The following is a 15833-nucleotide window of genomic DNA, read 5'->3' as shown; positions in this document are numbered from 1 at the left end:
TGGTGAGGGCTTGGAGTGGGGTCGGATGGGTATGGTAGGGAGGTCGTCGAGGAGATCAGCTACCGGTGCTGGGTTTGTTTGTTCGGTGTGGAAGGGAAAGCTATGCTCATCGAAGACGACATGGCGAGATGTGATGACGCGGCCAGTGGCACGGTTGAGACACCGGTAGCCTTTGTGGTCTGCGGTGTACCCTAGGAAGACGCAGGGGGCCGAGCGAGGCGCGAGTTTGTGGGGTGCCGTGTCTACTAGGTTGGGAAAACACATGCAACCGAAGACTTGCAGGGTGGTGTAGGTGGGGTGGACACCGTAGAGTAGGAAGAAAGGCGTTTGGTTGTGGCGTGGCCGGCACGGACGTCGGTTGAGGAGGAAGGTGGCGGTATTGAGGGCTTCGGCCCAGTAGGGAAACAACATACGTGCGTGAATAAGGAGTGATCTGGCGATGTCATTGAGTGTCCGGAGTATGCGCTCGGCGCGTCCGTTCTGCAGCAATGTGTAGGGGCATGATAAGCGAAGCACTGTGCCTAGCGAGGAGAAGAATTGGCGCAATGCATGATTGTCGAACTCCTTGCCATTATCAGTTTGGATAGTAAGGATGGATAGACAAAAATGGTTGTGGATGAATGTAGTGAAAGCGCGGAGAGTGGGTAGCACATCAGACTTGTGGCGAAGCGGGAACGTCCATACAAAGTGACTGTAATCATCGAGTAGAACAAGGTAATACTGATAACCAGAGATACTAAGCACATGATATGTCCATACATCATAATGTACAAGCTGGAAAGGGAAATACGACACATGTTCGGAAGTGCTAAATGGTAGACGAACACTTTTTCCTAATTGACACGCTTGACAAACAGTGCTAGGGCTAGCTACATGATCCAGCTACGAGCTCTTGAGAGTGTGGGCTAAAGCATCAGTACCTAGATGCCCAAGGCGTTGATGCCATAGATCACGGGAGACGGCAGTCAGGGCATGGTGGGTGTGGCTCGGTGGCGATGTTGTGGACATGGGGTAGAGCTCGTCGTCGTCGGAGTTACATCAGAGGATCACCTTCTTCGTTCTTCGGTCCTTAACAGAAAAACCAATGTCATCAAACTCGACATTAACAGGGTTGTGGCGAGCAAGGGCTTTGACGGATAGAAGGTTTTTGATGATGTGTGGGGAGACTAGAACGTGTTGTAGAGAGAGGGGTGATTGGGTTGTAGGAATGGTGGTGTGGCCAATGTGCGTGGCGGGGAGCAAGGACCCGTCGCCAACTACAATGGAAGTAGAAAAATAGGGAGCAGAGGAGGAGAGCATACCGGGGACGACGCCATGTGTGTGGTAGAGGCAGTATCCATGTACCAGTCGGAGCCAGGAAGCTGAGGCTGTTGCTGCTATAGGGTCATGGCGTTGAGCGCCTGTACCAGGGCGCTCTGGTCCCAGGCAGGCGCGTTGGAGTTGGGCGCTCCACCGGCGAGGGCACCATACAGCGGGTGCGGCAGCACCGTGCCATCTGTCAAGTGTGCCGGCATGGATGGGGGTGGCGGGGACGCGTTGGGGCCGTAATGCGCAGCCACACCAGCGAAGGGGGACGCGCCACCGGGGCGAGGCCCAAGGATGCCCGCACCAGGGGTGTGAGTATGCCATGGCATCGGCCACAGATGGACCATGCCAGTCCAGGGCGCGGCCGCCGGAGCAGATGTGCGAGGAGGAGCCCCACCACCTGGATGAGGGGCGGAGCCCCCGCCAGAGTGCGAGGAGGATCCCCCGCCGGAGTAGTTTCCCTTGCCTTTTCCTTTGTAGCGCCTGCCACCGCCCGAGTTGCGGGAGTTGGCGCCGCCACCGCCGCCGTTGTGGTTGCTCGGTGCGTGCTCGAAGTGGAGCGTGGCCTCTATGTTGTGGTCGGTGGACTGCCAGCCCTCCTCGAGGAGGAGGAAGGCACGACAGTGAAGGAGGGAGGGGAAGGGGCTCTGCATGGTGAGGATGGGCACGGCATAACGGAAACGGGGGTGAAGGCCACGAATCATGTTGAGCACCTGATCACGATCGTCGACGGGAGAGCCGAGGTCGGCGAGCCAGTCGGGGCACTCCTTGAGCCGGGCGAAGTAGGTGAGGATCGATGAGGACCCTTGCTCGATCCGCCGGAACTCGGTGGCCTGGAAAACCACCTGATGCTCGCGGTTCTCCAGAAAGAGGCTGCAGATGGCGGCCCAGACCTCGCCGGCGGTGGCGCCGTGCTGGTGTACGAGCCCGAACACCTTTGGGCTGATGCGGTTGTAGAGCCACGACACGATGTGTGCGTTGTCTTGCAGCCACACCGGATCAGTGGGGCGAGGCACGCCGGAGATGTGGTCGAGGACGGCGTACTTCTGGATGGTAACCTCAAACAGAGTACGCCACTGGGAGAAGTTGGGCGGGTTCAGGCCGAGGATGAGCAGGACCTTCTGGTTGATGAAGACACCGGCGAGGGGGGAGAGGTTGTGAACACCCGTGGAGGACGACGCGGTCGGGTCCAGCAGGAAGAGCGGTCCGCGAGTGAGTGCAGCTGGCGTCAGCAGTGTCTGGGTGGAGGAGGAGGAGACCGGCGTGGCAGGTGTGCGCGGGGTGATGACCCACGAGTATAGGGGATCTATCGTAGTCCTTTCGATAAGTAAGAGTGTCGAACCCAACGAGGAGCAGAAGGAAATGATAAGCGGTTTCTAGCAAGGTATTCTCTGCAAGTACTGAAATAAGTGGTAACAGATAGTTTTGTGATAAGATAATTTGTAACGAGCAACAAGTAACAAAAGTAAATAAGGTGCAGCAAGGTGGCCCAATCCTTTTTATAGAAAAGGATAAGCCTGGACAAACTCTTATATGATGTAAAGCGCTCCCGAGGACACATGGGAATATCGTCAAGCTAGTTTTCATCGCGTTCATATGATTCGTGTTCGGTACTTTGATAACTTGGTATGTGGGTGGACCGGTGCTCGGGTGCTGCCCTTACTTGGACAAGCACCCCACTTATGATTAACCTCTATTGCAAGCATCCGCAACTAAAACAAAAGTATTAAGGTAAACCTAACCATAGCATGAAACATATGGAACCAAATCAGCCCCTTACGAAGCAACGCATAAACTAGGGTTTAAGCTTCTGTCACTCTAGCAACCCATCATCTACTTATTACTTCCCAATGCCTTCCTCTAGGCCCAAATAATGGTGAAGTGTCATGTAGTCGACGTTCACATAACACCACTAGAGGAGAGACAACATACATCTCATCAAAATACCGAACGAATACCAAATTCACATGACTACTAATAGCAAGACTTCTCCCATGTCCTCAGGAACAAAAGTAACTACTCACAAAGCATAAACATGTTCATAATCAGAGGGGTATTAATATGCATATAGGATCTGAACATATGATCTTCCACCAATTAAACCAACTAGCATCAACTACAAGGAGTAATTAACACTACTAGCAACCTACTAGCACCAATCCCGGACTTGGAGACAAGAATTGGATACAAGAGATGAACTAGGGTTTTGAGATGAGATGGTGCTGATGAAGATGTTGATGGAGATTGCCCTCTCCCGATGAGAGGAGCGTTGATGATGATGATGGCGATGATTTCCCCCTCTGGGAGGGAAGTTTCCCCGGCAGAACAGCTCCGCCAGAGCCCTAGATTGGTTCCGCCAAGGTTCCACCTTGCGGCGGCGGAGTTTCGTCCGAGAAGATGGCTTATGATTTTTTTTCCCATCGAAAGACTCCATATAGTAGAAGATGGCCACCAGAGGGCCACCAGGGGGCCCACGAGGTAGGGGGCGCGCCCAGGGGGTAGGGCGCGACCCCCACCCTCGTGGGCAGGGTGTGGCCCCCCTGGTGAAGTTCTTGCTCTCAGTATTTTTTATATATTTGGAAAACATCTTCCGTGAAGTTTCTGGACTTTTGGAGCTGTGCAGAATAGGTCTCTAATATTTGCTCCTTTTCCAGCCCAGAATCCCAGCTGCCGGCATTCTCCCTCTTTATGTAAACCTTGTAAAATAAGAGAGAATAGGCATAAGTATTGTGACATAATGTGTAATAACAACCCATAATGCAATAAATATTGATATAAAAGCATGATGCAAAATGGACGTATCAACTCCCCCAAGCTTAGACCTCGCTTGTCTTCAAGCGAAAAGCCGAAGTCGAAAAATATGTCCACATGTTTAGAGATAGAGGTGTCGATAAAAATAAAATATGGACATGAGGGCATCATGATCATTCTTAGAACAACAACTCATATAATTCTTTGTCATATAGTATCTAATGCTAGAGTAATAATTCAATCACAATATCAAGTATGAATCGTAAACTTCATTGAAAACTAACAAACTACAATCTCAGTCATTGAAGCAATTGCAATTTATCATAACATAGGAAAGAGTCAATGTATAAGAGCTTTTCAGCAAGTCCACATACTCAACTATCATATAATCTTTCACAATTGCTGACACTCACACAATACTTATGGGTATGGAGTTTTAATCGGACACAGAGAAAGATAGGGGCTTATAGTTTTGCCTCCCAATGTTTTACCTCAAGGGTAATGTCAACAATAATAGTTCATGGAAACTCACATCCAATTAGCCATATATACCAGGATCTTTCCAACATACTGTGCTTGCCAAAGGATAAAATGTAAAAAGGAAGGGTGAAGATCACCCTGACTCTTATGCAATGTAGGAGATAAAAGTAAAAGATAGGCCCTTCACAGAGGGAAGCAGAGGTTGTCATGCACTTTTATGGTTGGATGCACAAAATCTTAATGCGAAAGAACGTCACTTTATATTGCCACTTGTGATATGGACCTTTATTATGCAGTCTGTCACTTTTATTACTTCCATATCACACGCTCGTATAAAGCTTATTTCCTCCACACCAATCAATCATACATATTTGGAGAGCAATTTTTATTGCTTGCACCAATGACAACTTACTTGATGGATCTCACTCAATCCATAGGTAGATATGGTGGACTCTTATGGCAAGACTGGTTTAAGGGTATTTGGAAGCACAAGTAGTATCTCTACTTGGTGCAATGAATTTGGCTAGCATGAGGGGGAAAGGCAAGCTCATCATGTTGGAAGATTCAAGACGATATAATTTATCTCAGATGTAAGAAAACATAACCCATTACGTTGTCTTCCTTGGCCAATGTCAACTCTTTAACATGTCATATTTTAATGAGTGCTCACAATCATAAAAGATGTCCAAGATAGTATATTTATATGTGAAGACCTCTCTTTCTTTATTACTTCCTATTAATTGCAGCGATGACCAAAACTATGTTTGTCAACTCTCAACAACTTTTATTCATCATACTCTTTCTATGTGAGCTCATTACTCTCCATAAGACTCATATGATCTCTTTGTTTCTTTTTATTTCTTTCTCTTTTCTTTTATTCCTTTAGGATCATGGAAAAATAATCAAGCCCTTGACTCAACACTAATCTTTATTATATAGCTCACGGACTTGATTACATAGAAGAATAATAAAGCAAAACTCACAACTAAATCATACTAAGAACTTTTATTCTACTAGATCAAGATATTAACAAAAGGATCGAACTAAGGAAAACGGTAAAGATAAAAGTGATGGCAATACGATACCGGGGCACTCTCCCAAGCTTGGCAGTTGCCAAGTGGAGTGCCCATACCAGATACTCAATTCTTCTTTGTTGGTGGAGACGGTGGTGATTTTGTTGATGGCGTAGGCTTTTCGTCCTTCTTCCAAGGCATAGGCTCACCATCACAGAAGGATGACCGAGTCTCTGGGATCCTCAAATCTACAGCCAAACTCATCCTTTTGAATCTATATTCATACTCACAGTTTTGGTTTTGCAGGTCATAGATTTGAGCTTGAAGGTGCTCGATTTTCTCATGAAGCTTGAAGATGGTCTCCCCGATGTTGTCGGCATCCGGCTTGTGTTTGTTGGTGAACTCTGCGATCATCATGTGGTTGGAGTTGAGTCCACGCTCCACCATCCCCTGACACTTGAAAACTTGTTGCTCCATTGCTTCGAGCCTCGCCTCCACGCTTCCGGTCCCCTTCGGTCCCTCAGCATCACGGATGTGCAGCAACCCATCACGCATCTCAATGGTTTGAGGGTGTCGCTGCACCTCCGCGAGGTAAGGGTTGATGACCTTCTCGAAGAACTTGTCCTTGTGGGCACATGGAGACGTCATGATAATCTAGATCTGTCAGAAAAACAGCTCGAAACAAAGACAGGAGATTTTTGCGTGATACGGGAGTCAAAGCCCCCGGTAGATTATATAATGAATTTTTACCGATCAAAATACGTGTCGTGTACGAAAACAGAGTCCGGAGAGCACACGAGGTGCCCACAAGGTAGGGGCGCGCCCAGTAGGGTAGGGCGCGCCCTCCACCCTCGTGGAGGCCTCGTGTCCTTCCCGGACTGCTGCTTATTTTTCTATTTTTCTAAATATTCCAAAACGGAGAAATATTGCCTTAAAAACTGTTTTGGAGTCGGTTTACTTACCGTACCACATACCTATTCCTTTTCGGAGTCTGAAATGTTCCGAAAAGTGTCCCTTATGTATTACTCCGGGGTTACGGTTTCAATAACATTGGTTTCAACATTTATGGGATTACCTGAGATATAATGTTTGATTCTTTGACCGTTCACCACCTTCGGATTTGTGCCTTCGAAGTTGTTGATTTTTATGGCACCGGAATGGTAGACCTCCTCGATAACGTAAGGACCTTCCCATTTAGAGAGAAGTTTTCCTGCAAAAAATCTTAAACGAGAGTTGTATAGCAATACATAATCACCTACATTAAACTCACGCTTTTGTATCCTTTTGTCATGCCATCTTTTAACTTTTTCTTTAAACAATTTGGCATTTTCGTAGGCTTGGGTTCTCCATTCATCAAGTGAGCTAATATCAAATAACCTCTTCTCACCGGCAAGTTTAAAATCATAATTAAGTTCTTTAATAGCCCAATAAGCCTTGTGTTCTAGTTCGAGAGGTAAGTGACATGCTTTTCCATAGACCAGTTTATACGGAGACATACCCATAGGATTTTTATATGCAGTTCTATAGGCCCATAATGCATCATCAAGTTTCTTGGACCAATTCTTTCTAGACCTATTAACAGTCTTTTGCAAAATCAATTTGAGTTCTATATTACTCAATTCTACTTGACCACTAGACTGAGGGTGATAAGGAGATGCAATTCTATGATTAACATCATATTTAGCAAGCATTTTACGAAAAGCGCCATGAATAAAATGTGAACCACCATCAGTCATTAAATATCTAGGGACTCCAAATCTTGTAAAAATAACTTCTTTAAGCATTTTAATAGAAGTGTTATGATCAGCACTACTAGTTGGAATAGCTTCTACCCACTTAGAACGTAATCCACAGCAACTAAAATATGTGTATAACCATTAGAGGAAGGAAAAGGTCCCATATAGTCAAAGCCCCAAACATCAAATGGTTCAATAACAAGTGAATAATTCATAGGCATTTCTTGACGTCTACTAATATTACCAATTCTTTGTCATTCATCACAAGATAAGACAAACTTACGGGCATCCTTGAAGAGAGTAGGCCAATAAAAACCAGATTGCAGTACCTTATGTGCAGTTCTATCTCCAGCATGGTGTCCTCCATAAGCTTCGGAGTGACACTCGCGTAGGATCTGTTCCTGTTCATGCTCAGGTACACAACGTCTAATAACACCATCTACTCCTTCTTTATAAAGATGTGGGTCATCCCAAAAGTAATGCCTCAAATCATAGAAGAACTTTTTCTTTTGCTGGTATGTGAAACTAGGTGGTATAAACTTAGCAACAATGTAATTAGCATAATCAGCATACCATGGAGCAGTATGAGAGGCATTTATGACATTTAATTGCTCATCAGGGAAGCTATCATCAATAGGTAGTGGGTCATCAAGCACATTTTCTAACCTAGACAAGTTGTCTGCAACGGGGTTCTCAGCTCCTTTTCTATCAACAATATGCAAATCAAATTCTTGTAGTAAGAGAACCCATCTAATAAGTCTAGGTTTAGCATCTTTCTTTCCCATATGATATTTAATAGCAGCATGATCACTGTGAATAGTTACTTTAGAATCAACAATATAAGGTCTAAACTTATCACAAGCAAATACAACTGCTAAGAATTCTTTTTCAGTAGTAGCATAATTTCTTTGAGCATTATCTAGATTTTTACTAGCATATTGAATAACATTTAGTTTCTTATCAACTCTTTGTCCTAGAATAGCACCTACAGCATAATCACTAGCATCCCATATAATTTCAAAGGGTAAATTCCAATCAGGTGGCTGAATAATAGGTGCAGAAATCAATGCTTTCTTAAGTGTTTCAAATGCTTCTACACAATCATCATCAAAGACAAATGGTATATCTTTTTGTAATAAATTAGTCAGAGGCAAAGAAATTCTTGAGAAGTCCTTAATGAACCTCCTATAAAAACCGGCATGACCAAGGAAACTTCTTATACCTTTGATGTCCTTGGGACATGGCATCTTTTCAATAGCATCAACCTTGGCTTTATCAACTTGAATACCTCTTTCAGAAACTTTATGCCCCAAGACAATACCTTCATTAACCATAAAGTGGCACTTTTCCCAATTCAAGACAAGATTAGTTTCTTCACATCTCTGCCAAACTCGATCAAGGTTGCTCAAGAAATCATCAAAAGAAGATCCATAGATGGAAAAGTCGTCCATGAAAACCTCACAAATCTTTTCACAAAAGTTAGAGAATATAGCCATCATGCATCTTTGAAAGGTAGCAGGTGCATTACATAAACCAAAAGGCATACGTCTATAAGCAAAAGTACCAAAAGGGCATGTAAAAGTAGTCTTTGATTGATCTTTGGCTGACACAGGTATTTGAGAGAAACCAGAATAACCATCTAGAAAGCAAAAATGTGTATGTTTAGATAATTTTTCTAGCATTTGATCGATAAAAGGTAAGGGGTAATGATCTTTTTTAGTAGCCTTATTTAATTTGCAGAAATCAATTACCATCCTATAACCTGTAATAATTCTTTGAGGAATCAATTCATCTTTATCATTAGGAACAACAGTAATATCTCCCTTCTTAGGGACACAATGGACAAGGCTTACCCACTGACTATCAGCAACGGGATAAATTATACCTGCCTCAAGGAGCTTTAGTATCTCCTTTCTTACCACTTCTTTCATTTTAGGATTCAGCCGGCATTGATGATCACGAACTGGTTTAGCATCTTCTTCCAAATTAATTTTATGTTGACATAGAGTGGGACTAATGCCCTTAAGATCATCAAGAGTATACCCAATAGCAGCACGGTGCTTCTTCAGAGTTTTCAATAATCTCTCTTCTTCATGCTCTGAAAGGTTAGCACTAATAATAACATGATATATCTTTTTCTCATCAAGATAAGAATATTTAAGAGTATCAGGTAACAGTTTAAGCTCAAACACGGGATCACCCATGGGTGGAGGAGGATCCCCTAGGATTTCAACAGGTAAATTGTTTTTCAGAATAGGTTCCTGTTTAAAGAATACTTCATCTAATTCCCTTCTTTCATTCATAAATATATCCTTTTCATGGTCTAGCCAATATTGTTCTAAAGGATCACTAGGAGGTACGACAATAGAAGCAAGACCAATAATTTCATCCTTACTAAGTAATTCTTCTTCACGGTGTTGTCTACTAAATTTAGAAAAATTAAATTCATGAGTCACATCATCTAAACCGATAGTAACAACATCTCTTTTGCAATCTATGGTAGCATTAACAGTGTTCAAGAAGGGTCTACCAAATATAATGGGACAAAAGCTATCTTGTGGGGAACCAAGAACAAGAAAATCAGCAAGATATTTAGTTTTCCCACACAAGACTTCAACATCTCTAACAATTCCCATTGGTGAAATAGTATCTCTATTGGCAAGTTTAATTGTGACATCAATATCTTCCATCTCAGCAGGTGTAATATCATGCATAACTTCTTTGTATAAGGAATAAGGTATTGCACTAGCACTAGCACCATATCACATAAGCCATGATAACAATGATCTCCTATTTTAACAGAAATAATAGGCATGCCTACCACAGGTCTAGGTTTATCACGGGGTTTAGCAATTCTAGCAGTTTCATTACAGAAATAAATAACATGCCCATCTATATTATCAGACAAGAGATCTTTAACAATGGCAATATTAGGTTCAACTTTAACTTGCTCAGGAGGTGTATATGTTTTAATATTGCTTTTATGAACCACAGTTGAAGCTTTAGCATGATCCTTTATCCTAACAGGGAAAGGTGGTTTCCCAACATAAGAAGTAGGAACAATAGGATCATTATAAGTGATAGTCTTTTCTTCAACTTTAATAGGTGCAGCTACTTTTACTTCTATGGGAGGATGATATTTAAACCACTTCTCCTTTGGGAGATCAACATAAGCAACAAAAGATTCACAGAAAGAAGCTACTATCTCAGAGTCAAGTCCATATTTAGTGCTAAATTTATGAAAAATATCGGTATCCATAAAAGATTTAACACAATCAAAACTAGGTGTCATACCTGACTCCTTACCATTGTCGAGGTCCCAATCTTCAGAGTTGCATTTAATTCTTTCCAATAAATCCCATTTGAATTCAATAGTCTTCATCATAAAAGAGCCAGCACAAGAAGTATCAAGCATGGTGCGATTGTTACCAGAAAGCCGAGCATAAAAATTTTGAATAATCATTTCTCTTGAGAGCTCATGATTGGGGCATGAATATAACATTGATTTAAGGCTCCCCCAAGCTTGAGCGATGCTTTCTCCTTCGCGAGGCCAAAAATTATATATATAATTGCGATCACGATGAACAAGGTGCATAGGATAAAACTTCTGATGAAATTCCAATTTCAATCGTTTGTAATTCCAAGACATCATATCATCACATAGCCTATACCATGTCGATGCATCTCCCCTCAAAGATAAAGGGAAGATATTCTTCTTAACAACATCTCCGGGTACACCTGCAAGCTTAAATAATCCACAAACTTCATCCACATATATCAAATGTTCATCAGGATGTTTTGTTCCATCTCCTAAAAAAGGATTAGCTAGCAGTTTGAACTTCAAAGCAAGCATTTTTCATTTTCATTTTCATTTTCATTTTCAGTAGGTTCAGTAGGTTGAGGAGCAACTCTTTGCTCTACTGGTCGGGGTGAAGATACCCCGAACAAGCCCCTCAAAGGATTACCTTCCATGGTAAAAAGTGACGGTAAATTTCAGCGCACTATATAAATTTTTCCTTACCAAATTCCACCTACCAAAGGCGCTTCACTCCCCGGAAACGGCACCAAAAAAGAGTCTTGATGACCCACAAGTATAGGGGATCTAAGATAGTCCTTTCGATAAGTAAGAATGTCAAACCCAACGAGGAGCAGAAGGAAATGATAAGCGGTTTCCAGCAAGGTATTCTCTGCAAGTACTGAATTAAGTGGTAACAGATAGTTTTGTGATAAGATAATTTGTAACGAGCAACAAGTAACAAAAGTAAATAAGGTGCAGAAAGGTGGCCCAATCCTTTTTGTAGAAAAGGATAAGCCTGGACAAACTCTTATATGATGTAAAGCGCTCCCGAGGACACATGGGAATATCGTCAAGCTAGTTTTCATCGCGTTCATATGATTCGCATTCGGTACTTTGATAATTTGGTATGTGGGTGGACCGGTGCTCGAGTGTTGCCCTTACTTGGAAAAGCATCCCACTTATGATTAACCTCTATTGCAAGCATCCGCAACTACAACAAAAGTATTAAGGTAAACCTAACCATAGCATGAAACATATGGATCCAAATCAGCCCCTTATGAAGCAACGCATAAACTAGGGTTTAAGCTTCTGTCACTCTAGCAACCCATCATCTACTTATTACTTCCCAATGCCTTCCTCTAGGCCCAAATAATGGTGAAGTGTCATGTAGTCGACGTTCACATAACACCACTAGAGGAGAGACAACATACATCTCATCAAAATATCGAACGAATACCAAATTCACATGACTACTAATAGCAAGACTTCTCCCATGTCCTCAGGAACAAAAGTAACTACTCACAAAGCATAAACATGTTCATAATCAGAGGGGTATTAATATGCATATAGGATCTGAACATATGATCTTCCACCAATTAAACCAACTAGCATCAACTACAAGGAGTAATTAACACTACTAGCAACCTACTAGCACCAATCCCGGACTTGGAGACAAGAATTGGATACAAGAGATGAACTAGGGTTTTGAGATGAGATGGTGCTGATGAAGATGTTGATGGAGATTTCCCTCTCCCGATGAGAGGAGCGTTGGTGATGATGATGGCGATGATTTCCCCCTCCGGGAGGGAAGTTTCGTCGGCAGAACAGCTTGGCCAGAGCCCTAGATTGGTTCCACCAAGGTTCCGCCTCGTGGAGGCGGAGTTTCGTCTAAGAAGATGGCTTATGATTTTTTCCCATCGAAAGACTCCATATAGCAGAAGATGGCCACCGGAGGGCCACCAGGGGGGGCCACGAGGTAGGGGGCGCGCCCCCCACCCTCGTGGGCAGGGTGTGGCCCCCCTGGTGAAGTTCTTGCTCTTAGTATTTTTTATATATTTGGAAAACATCTTCCGTGAAGTTTTAGGACTTTTGGAGCTATGCAGAATAGGTCTCTAATATTTGCTCCTTTTCCAGCCCAGAATCCCAGCTGTCGGCATTCTCCCTCTTTATGTAAACCTTGTAAAATAAGAGAGAATAGGCATAAGTATTGTGACATAATGTGTAATAACAGCCCATAATGCAATAAATATTGATATAAAAGCATGATGCAAAATGGACGTATCACGGGGCGTCACCGGTTCCAGGGCCGCTGCCGAGAGGAGGAGGAGGTGGGGGAGTGGGAGATGCCATGGCGGTTCTGGGGAGTTGGAGAGGCAGCGGAAGAGTGGTTCAGCGACGAAGGAGAAAACCAACGTCTGATACCATGTGGATCGGTGGAGAGGAAGAGCAAAGCACTTAGGTGCTGCCATTGCCATTGCCAAGAATATATAGGCGCGGGGTGCCAGTACAATAGGCGCGCGGAGCGCCAGTACAATAGAGAGAGAGAGAGAGAGAGAGAGAGAGAGAGAGAGCAACTCTAGTACGTGCATGGGATCGTGGGTAGATGCATGCAGTGCGTGGGAGAGTGGAGAGAACTGCTAACAGCTACATATTTTGACTACGATATATGGCAGATGAAAAACTTTTCTAACTGAAAAGTTTGAAGAGGATGCATACATGATAAAGCTAGAAGAGGATGTATACATGATAGCTTGGAATTGTTTATTGTATTACTCGAGCCTCGTGGGCATATATATAGAAGTACATAATATTCTTTGAGTATAAGACAAGTTAGAACGAATCTTAGTCTATCCTATATTATACTCCCTCTGTATTGTTTCCCCCAACTACAAGTATTTCAATATAGATGGAGTAATAAAAATCCCAAACCAGCCAACAACTTGTGAGAGGCTCTCTGTTTATCAAAGTACCCTATATTTATTCGGCAAAAAAAGTACCCTATATTTCATAAAATTATTATTGTTATCTTTTTTCTCACAAGGGCATGACGAATTGAAGTGCTTAGGACCTGGGAAGGCCATTCTCTGTTATTGTCGCAGTGGAACAGGAATCACGTGAATGCCATGCTGCGCCAGCCATTACCGCTTCTATTTCGCAGATCTCTCGAGGGCAGTTCGTGAGGTTCGTGCATCCTTGTGCCGTCATGTACACATTACTTTCAATGCGAACACCACCAAAGCTTCTGTACATTTGTATCTTTTCCCAGTTGAAGAACTCTAAGCAAATTGGATCATTCCCGGCCTGCCTCAGCAAAGCGTCAATGAAGTAACATCCCGGCTCGACCGTAATAACCATGCCTTCTTTAAGCCCTCTTGTGGTGCGCAAGGATCTCAATCCCGGCTCCTCCGGCCTCTCTAAACCCTCGGGGTAGCCTCCGGGATCATGCGCGTCGATTCCAAGCAAGTGCCCAAGACCATGAGGCATGAAGACAGCACCCAACCTTCTGTCCATCATGTCATCAATATCACCATGGATAATATCTTCTTTCTCTAAAGACTCGAGTATTCTCCGCTCTGCCAGCTTGTGCATGCCGATCCATTTCACCCCAGGTGTCGGTGGGAAATGACACCTATGGGATCACAAGAATCCCTACTGCGGTTGTGGGGCGCGGGGTTGAGAGAAGAGCGGGTCTAACAGAGAGCACGCGGTTCGTTTATCCAGGTTCGGGCCGCGAGGATGCGTAAAACCCTAGTCCTGCTTTGGTGGATGTATCCTGAGTTCTTGAACTAGCTACGGGGTGTAACGAGCTCAAAAATTTCGAATCCCTCCCCTCGTCGCCTTGGGTCTCCTTTTATAGAAAAAGGGGTCGCCACAGTGGCAGACAGGAGGTGGAAAGGCAACAGTGTTGCGAGGTTATCCTGGTATTACAGGACAAAGCGCATTAAATGCGAGGCTTAGGTGTCCCTCCACTTTATCAGGGGCGGGGGCGAGGCCCGTCCCATCCGTTTCCGCTCCTCCAAGCTTCGACACGCGCCCTGGCTAGCGATGCATGCGGTGCCATGTAGGTAAGCAGGCAGCTGAGGTGGCGCGGTGCTGGAGCCTCCATGAAGGGTTGCATGTCGCCACGCAGGTGCGTGCCCAGATGGTTGGGTCAGCAGCTGCATGCGAACAGCGGCGGAGACTTGGCTGGTGCGGGCCTGATGGTGGCCCTACTGGTGCCCTTGGCGAGGGCCACCCGGCAAGGGTCTTGCCGTGGCGTGTAGGCGTCCCCAGCAAGGACCTCGCCGGGGGTCTTGTGGGATTCTTCAATGAGGAAGGTTGCCTTCCTATCCTCATTTGATCTTAACTATTCTTTGTCTTCACGAAGATCTGCATGCCACCACAGAGGTGCCTCCCGAGCCCTGGCCAGTGCATTTGCCAAGTGTTGGTGGGCTCGAGGGTGGCTCGCTCGGCTGGCATGGGCGAGCTGCCCCGGCAAGGGTCCTTGCCGGGGAAACCTGCTTTGCCCATCTGATCTTTGTGGCCTTGGTCCTTGTCGTTGCTTTTGCTTCGTCTTAGGCTTCAATCTTACCTTGGCTTACCTCCCTTGCTCTGCTTGTGTGGTCACGGGCGCGGCTCTGACTGCCCGTGCACAGGAAAAGGGGTACAAAAATGTGCCCCTAGTTTTGTACACCGATAGGAGCCCCCGGGCCTGAGCCACACATAAGCGCGACACGTATGTTGGGTCAGGCCCAAGACGGTGCGTGGGCAGGCGGGGCGGTTTTTATCGCGGTAAATTTTTTCGCGCGTTGTGCCTCCCACGACCCGCACGCGCGGCGCGGGGTGGAGGGGCATGCATGACGTAGGCGGCATGCGTAGAGCGGTTTTCACACGCATGCGTCACATTGCAGTAAAGGGGCGGCTCGCGCCTTCCCTGTAAAGGGAGGGAGGCGTGGAGGCACGGCTCATTTACTGAATGAGTCTTCAAGGTGTCCACTCCCTTGATTACGGGGTGGCGAGTGATCGCCTCACCCGTCCCCTAGGATATGCACGTCTGCCACGTGTCTTTCATGCGCTCGGGGTGGCAAACGGTGGAGGCGGGAAACCGAGCCGTCACTGGTTGGGGCGGCGGGTCGGTCTTGGTTCCCTGCACCTCTCGTGTCTTGATTGGCCGAGCGGGGCGGCCGAGCCCCAACCCCGTTCCTTTATAAAAAGGGTGAAGGGGGATGGCATCCCGCATTCTTCTATCTTCTACCTCTCTTCACTTCCGCT

At 45.2% G+C, this 15833-nt stretch overlaps 1 protein-coding gene across 1 annotated transcript in view; it reads right to left on the bottom strand.

The window, feature by feature from the left end:
- Positions 1-1376: 1376 nt before the first annotated feature.
- Positions 1377-15833, bottom strand: part of LOC125532750 (xaa-Pro dipeptidase-like) — a 31713-nt gene continuing 17256 nt past the window's right edge. Inside the window, exons 2-3 of the mRNA XM_048696684.1 lie at positions 13697-14193; positions 1377-2611 (exon numbers count right to left, since the gene is read on the bottom strand). Of these exons, the coding sequence (XP_048552641.1) occupies positions 1377-2611; positions 13697-14193 (1732 nt within the window). The remainder of the gene's footprint in view (positions 2612-13696; positions 14194-15833) is intronic.

The sequence above is a fragment of the Triticum urartu genome, chromosome 1, assembly GCF_003073215.2.
Source record: "Triticum urartu cultivar G1812 chromosome 1, Tu2.1, whole genome shotgun sequence".
NCBI classification, from domain to species: Eukaryota; Viridiplantae; Streptophyta; class Magnoliopsida; order Poales; family Poaceae; genus Triticum; species Triticum urartu.
The sequence above is the reverse complement of the archived record's forward strand: the minus strand, read 5'-3'. Positions and strand labels throughout refer to the sequence as shown.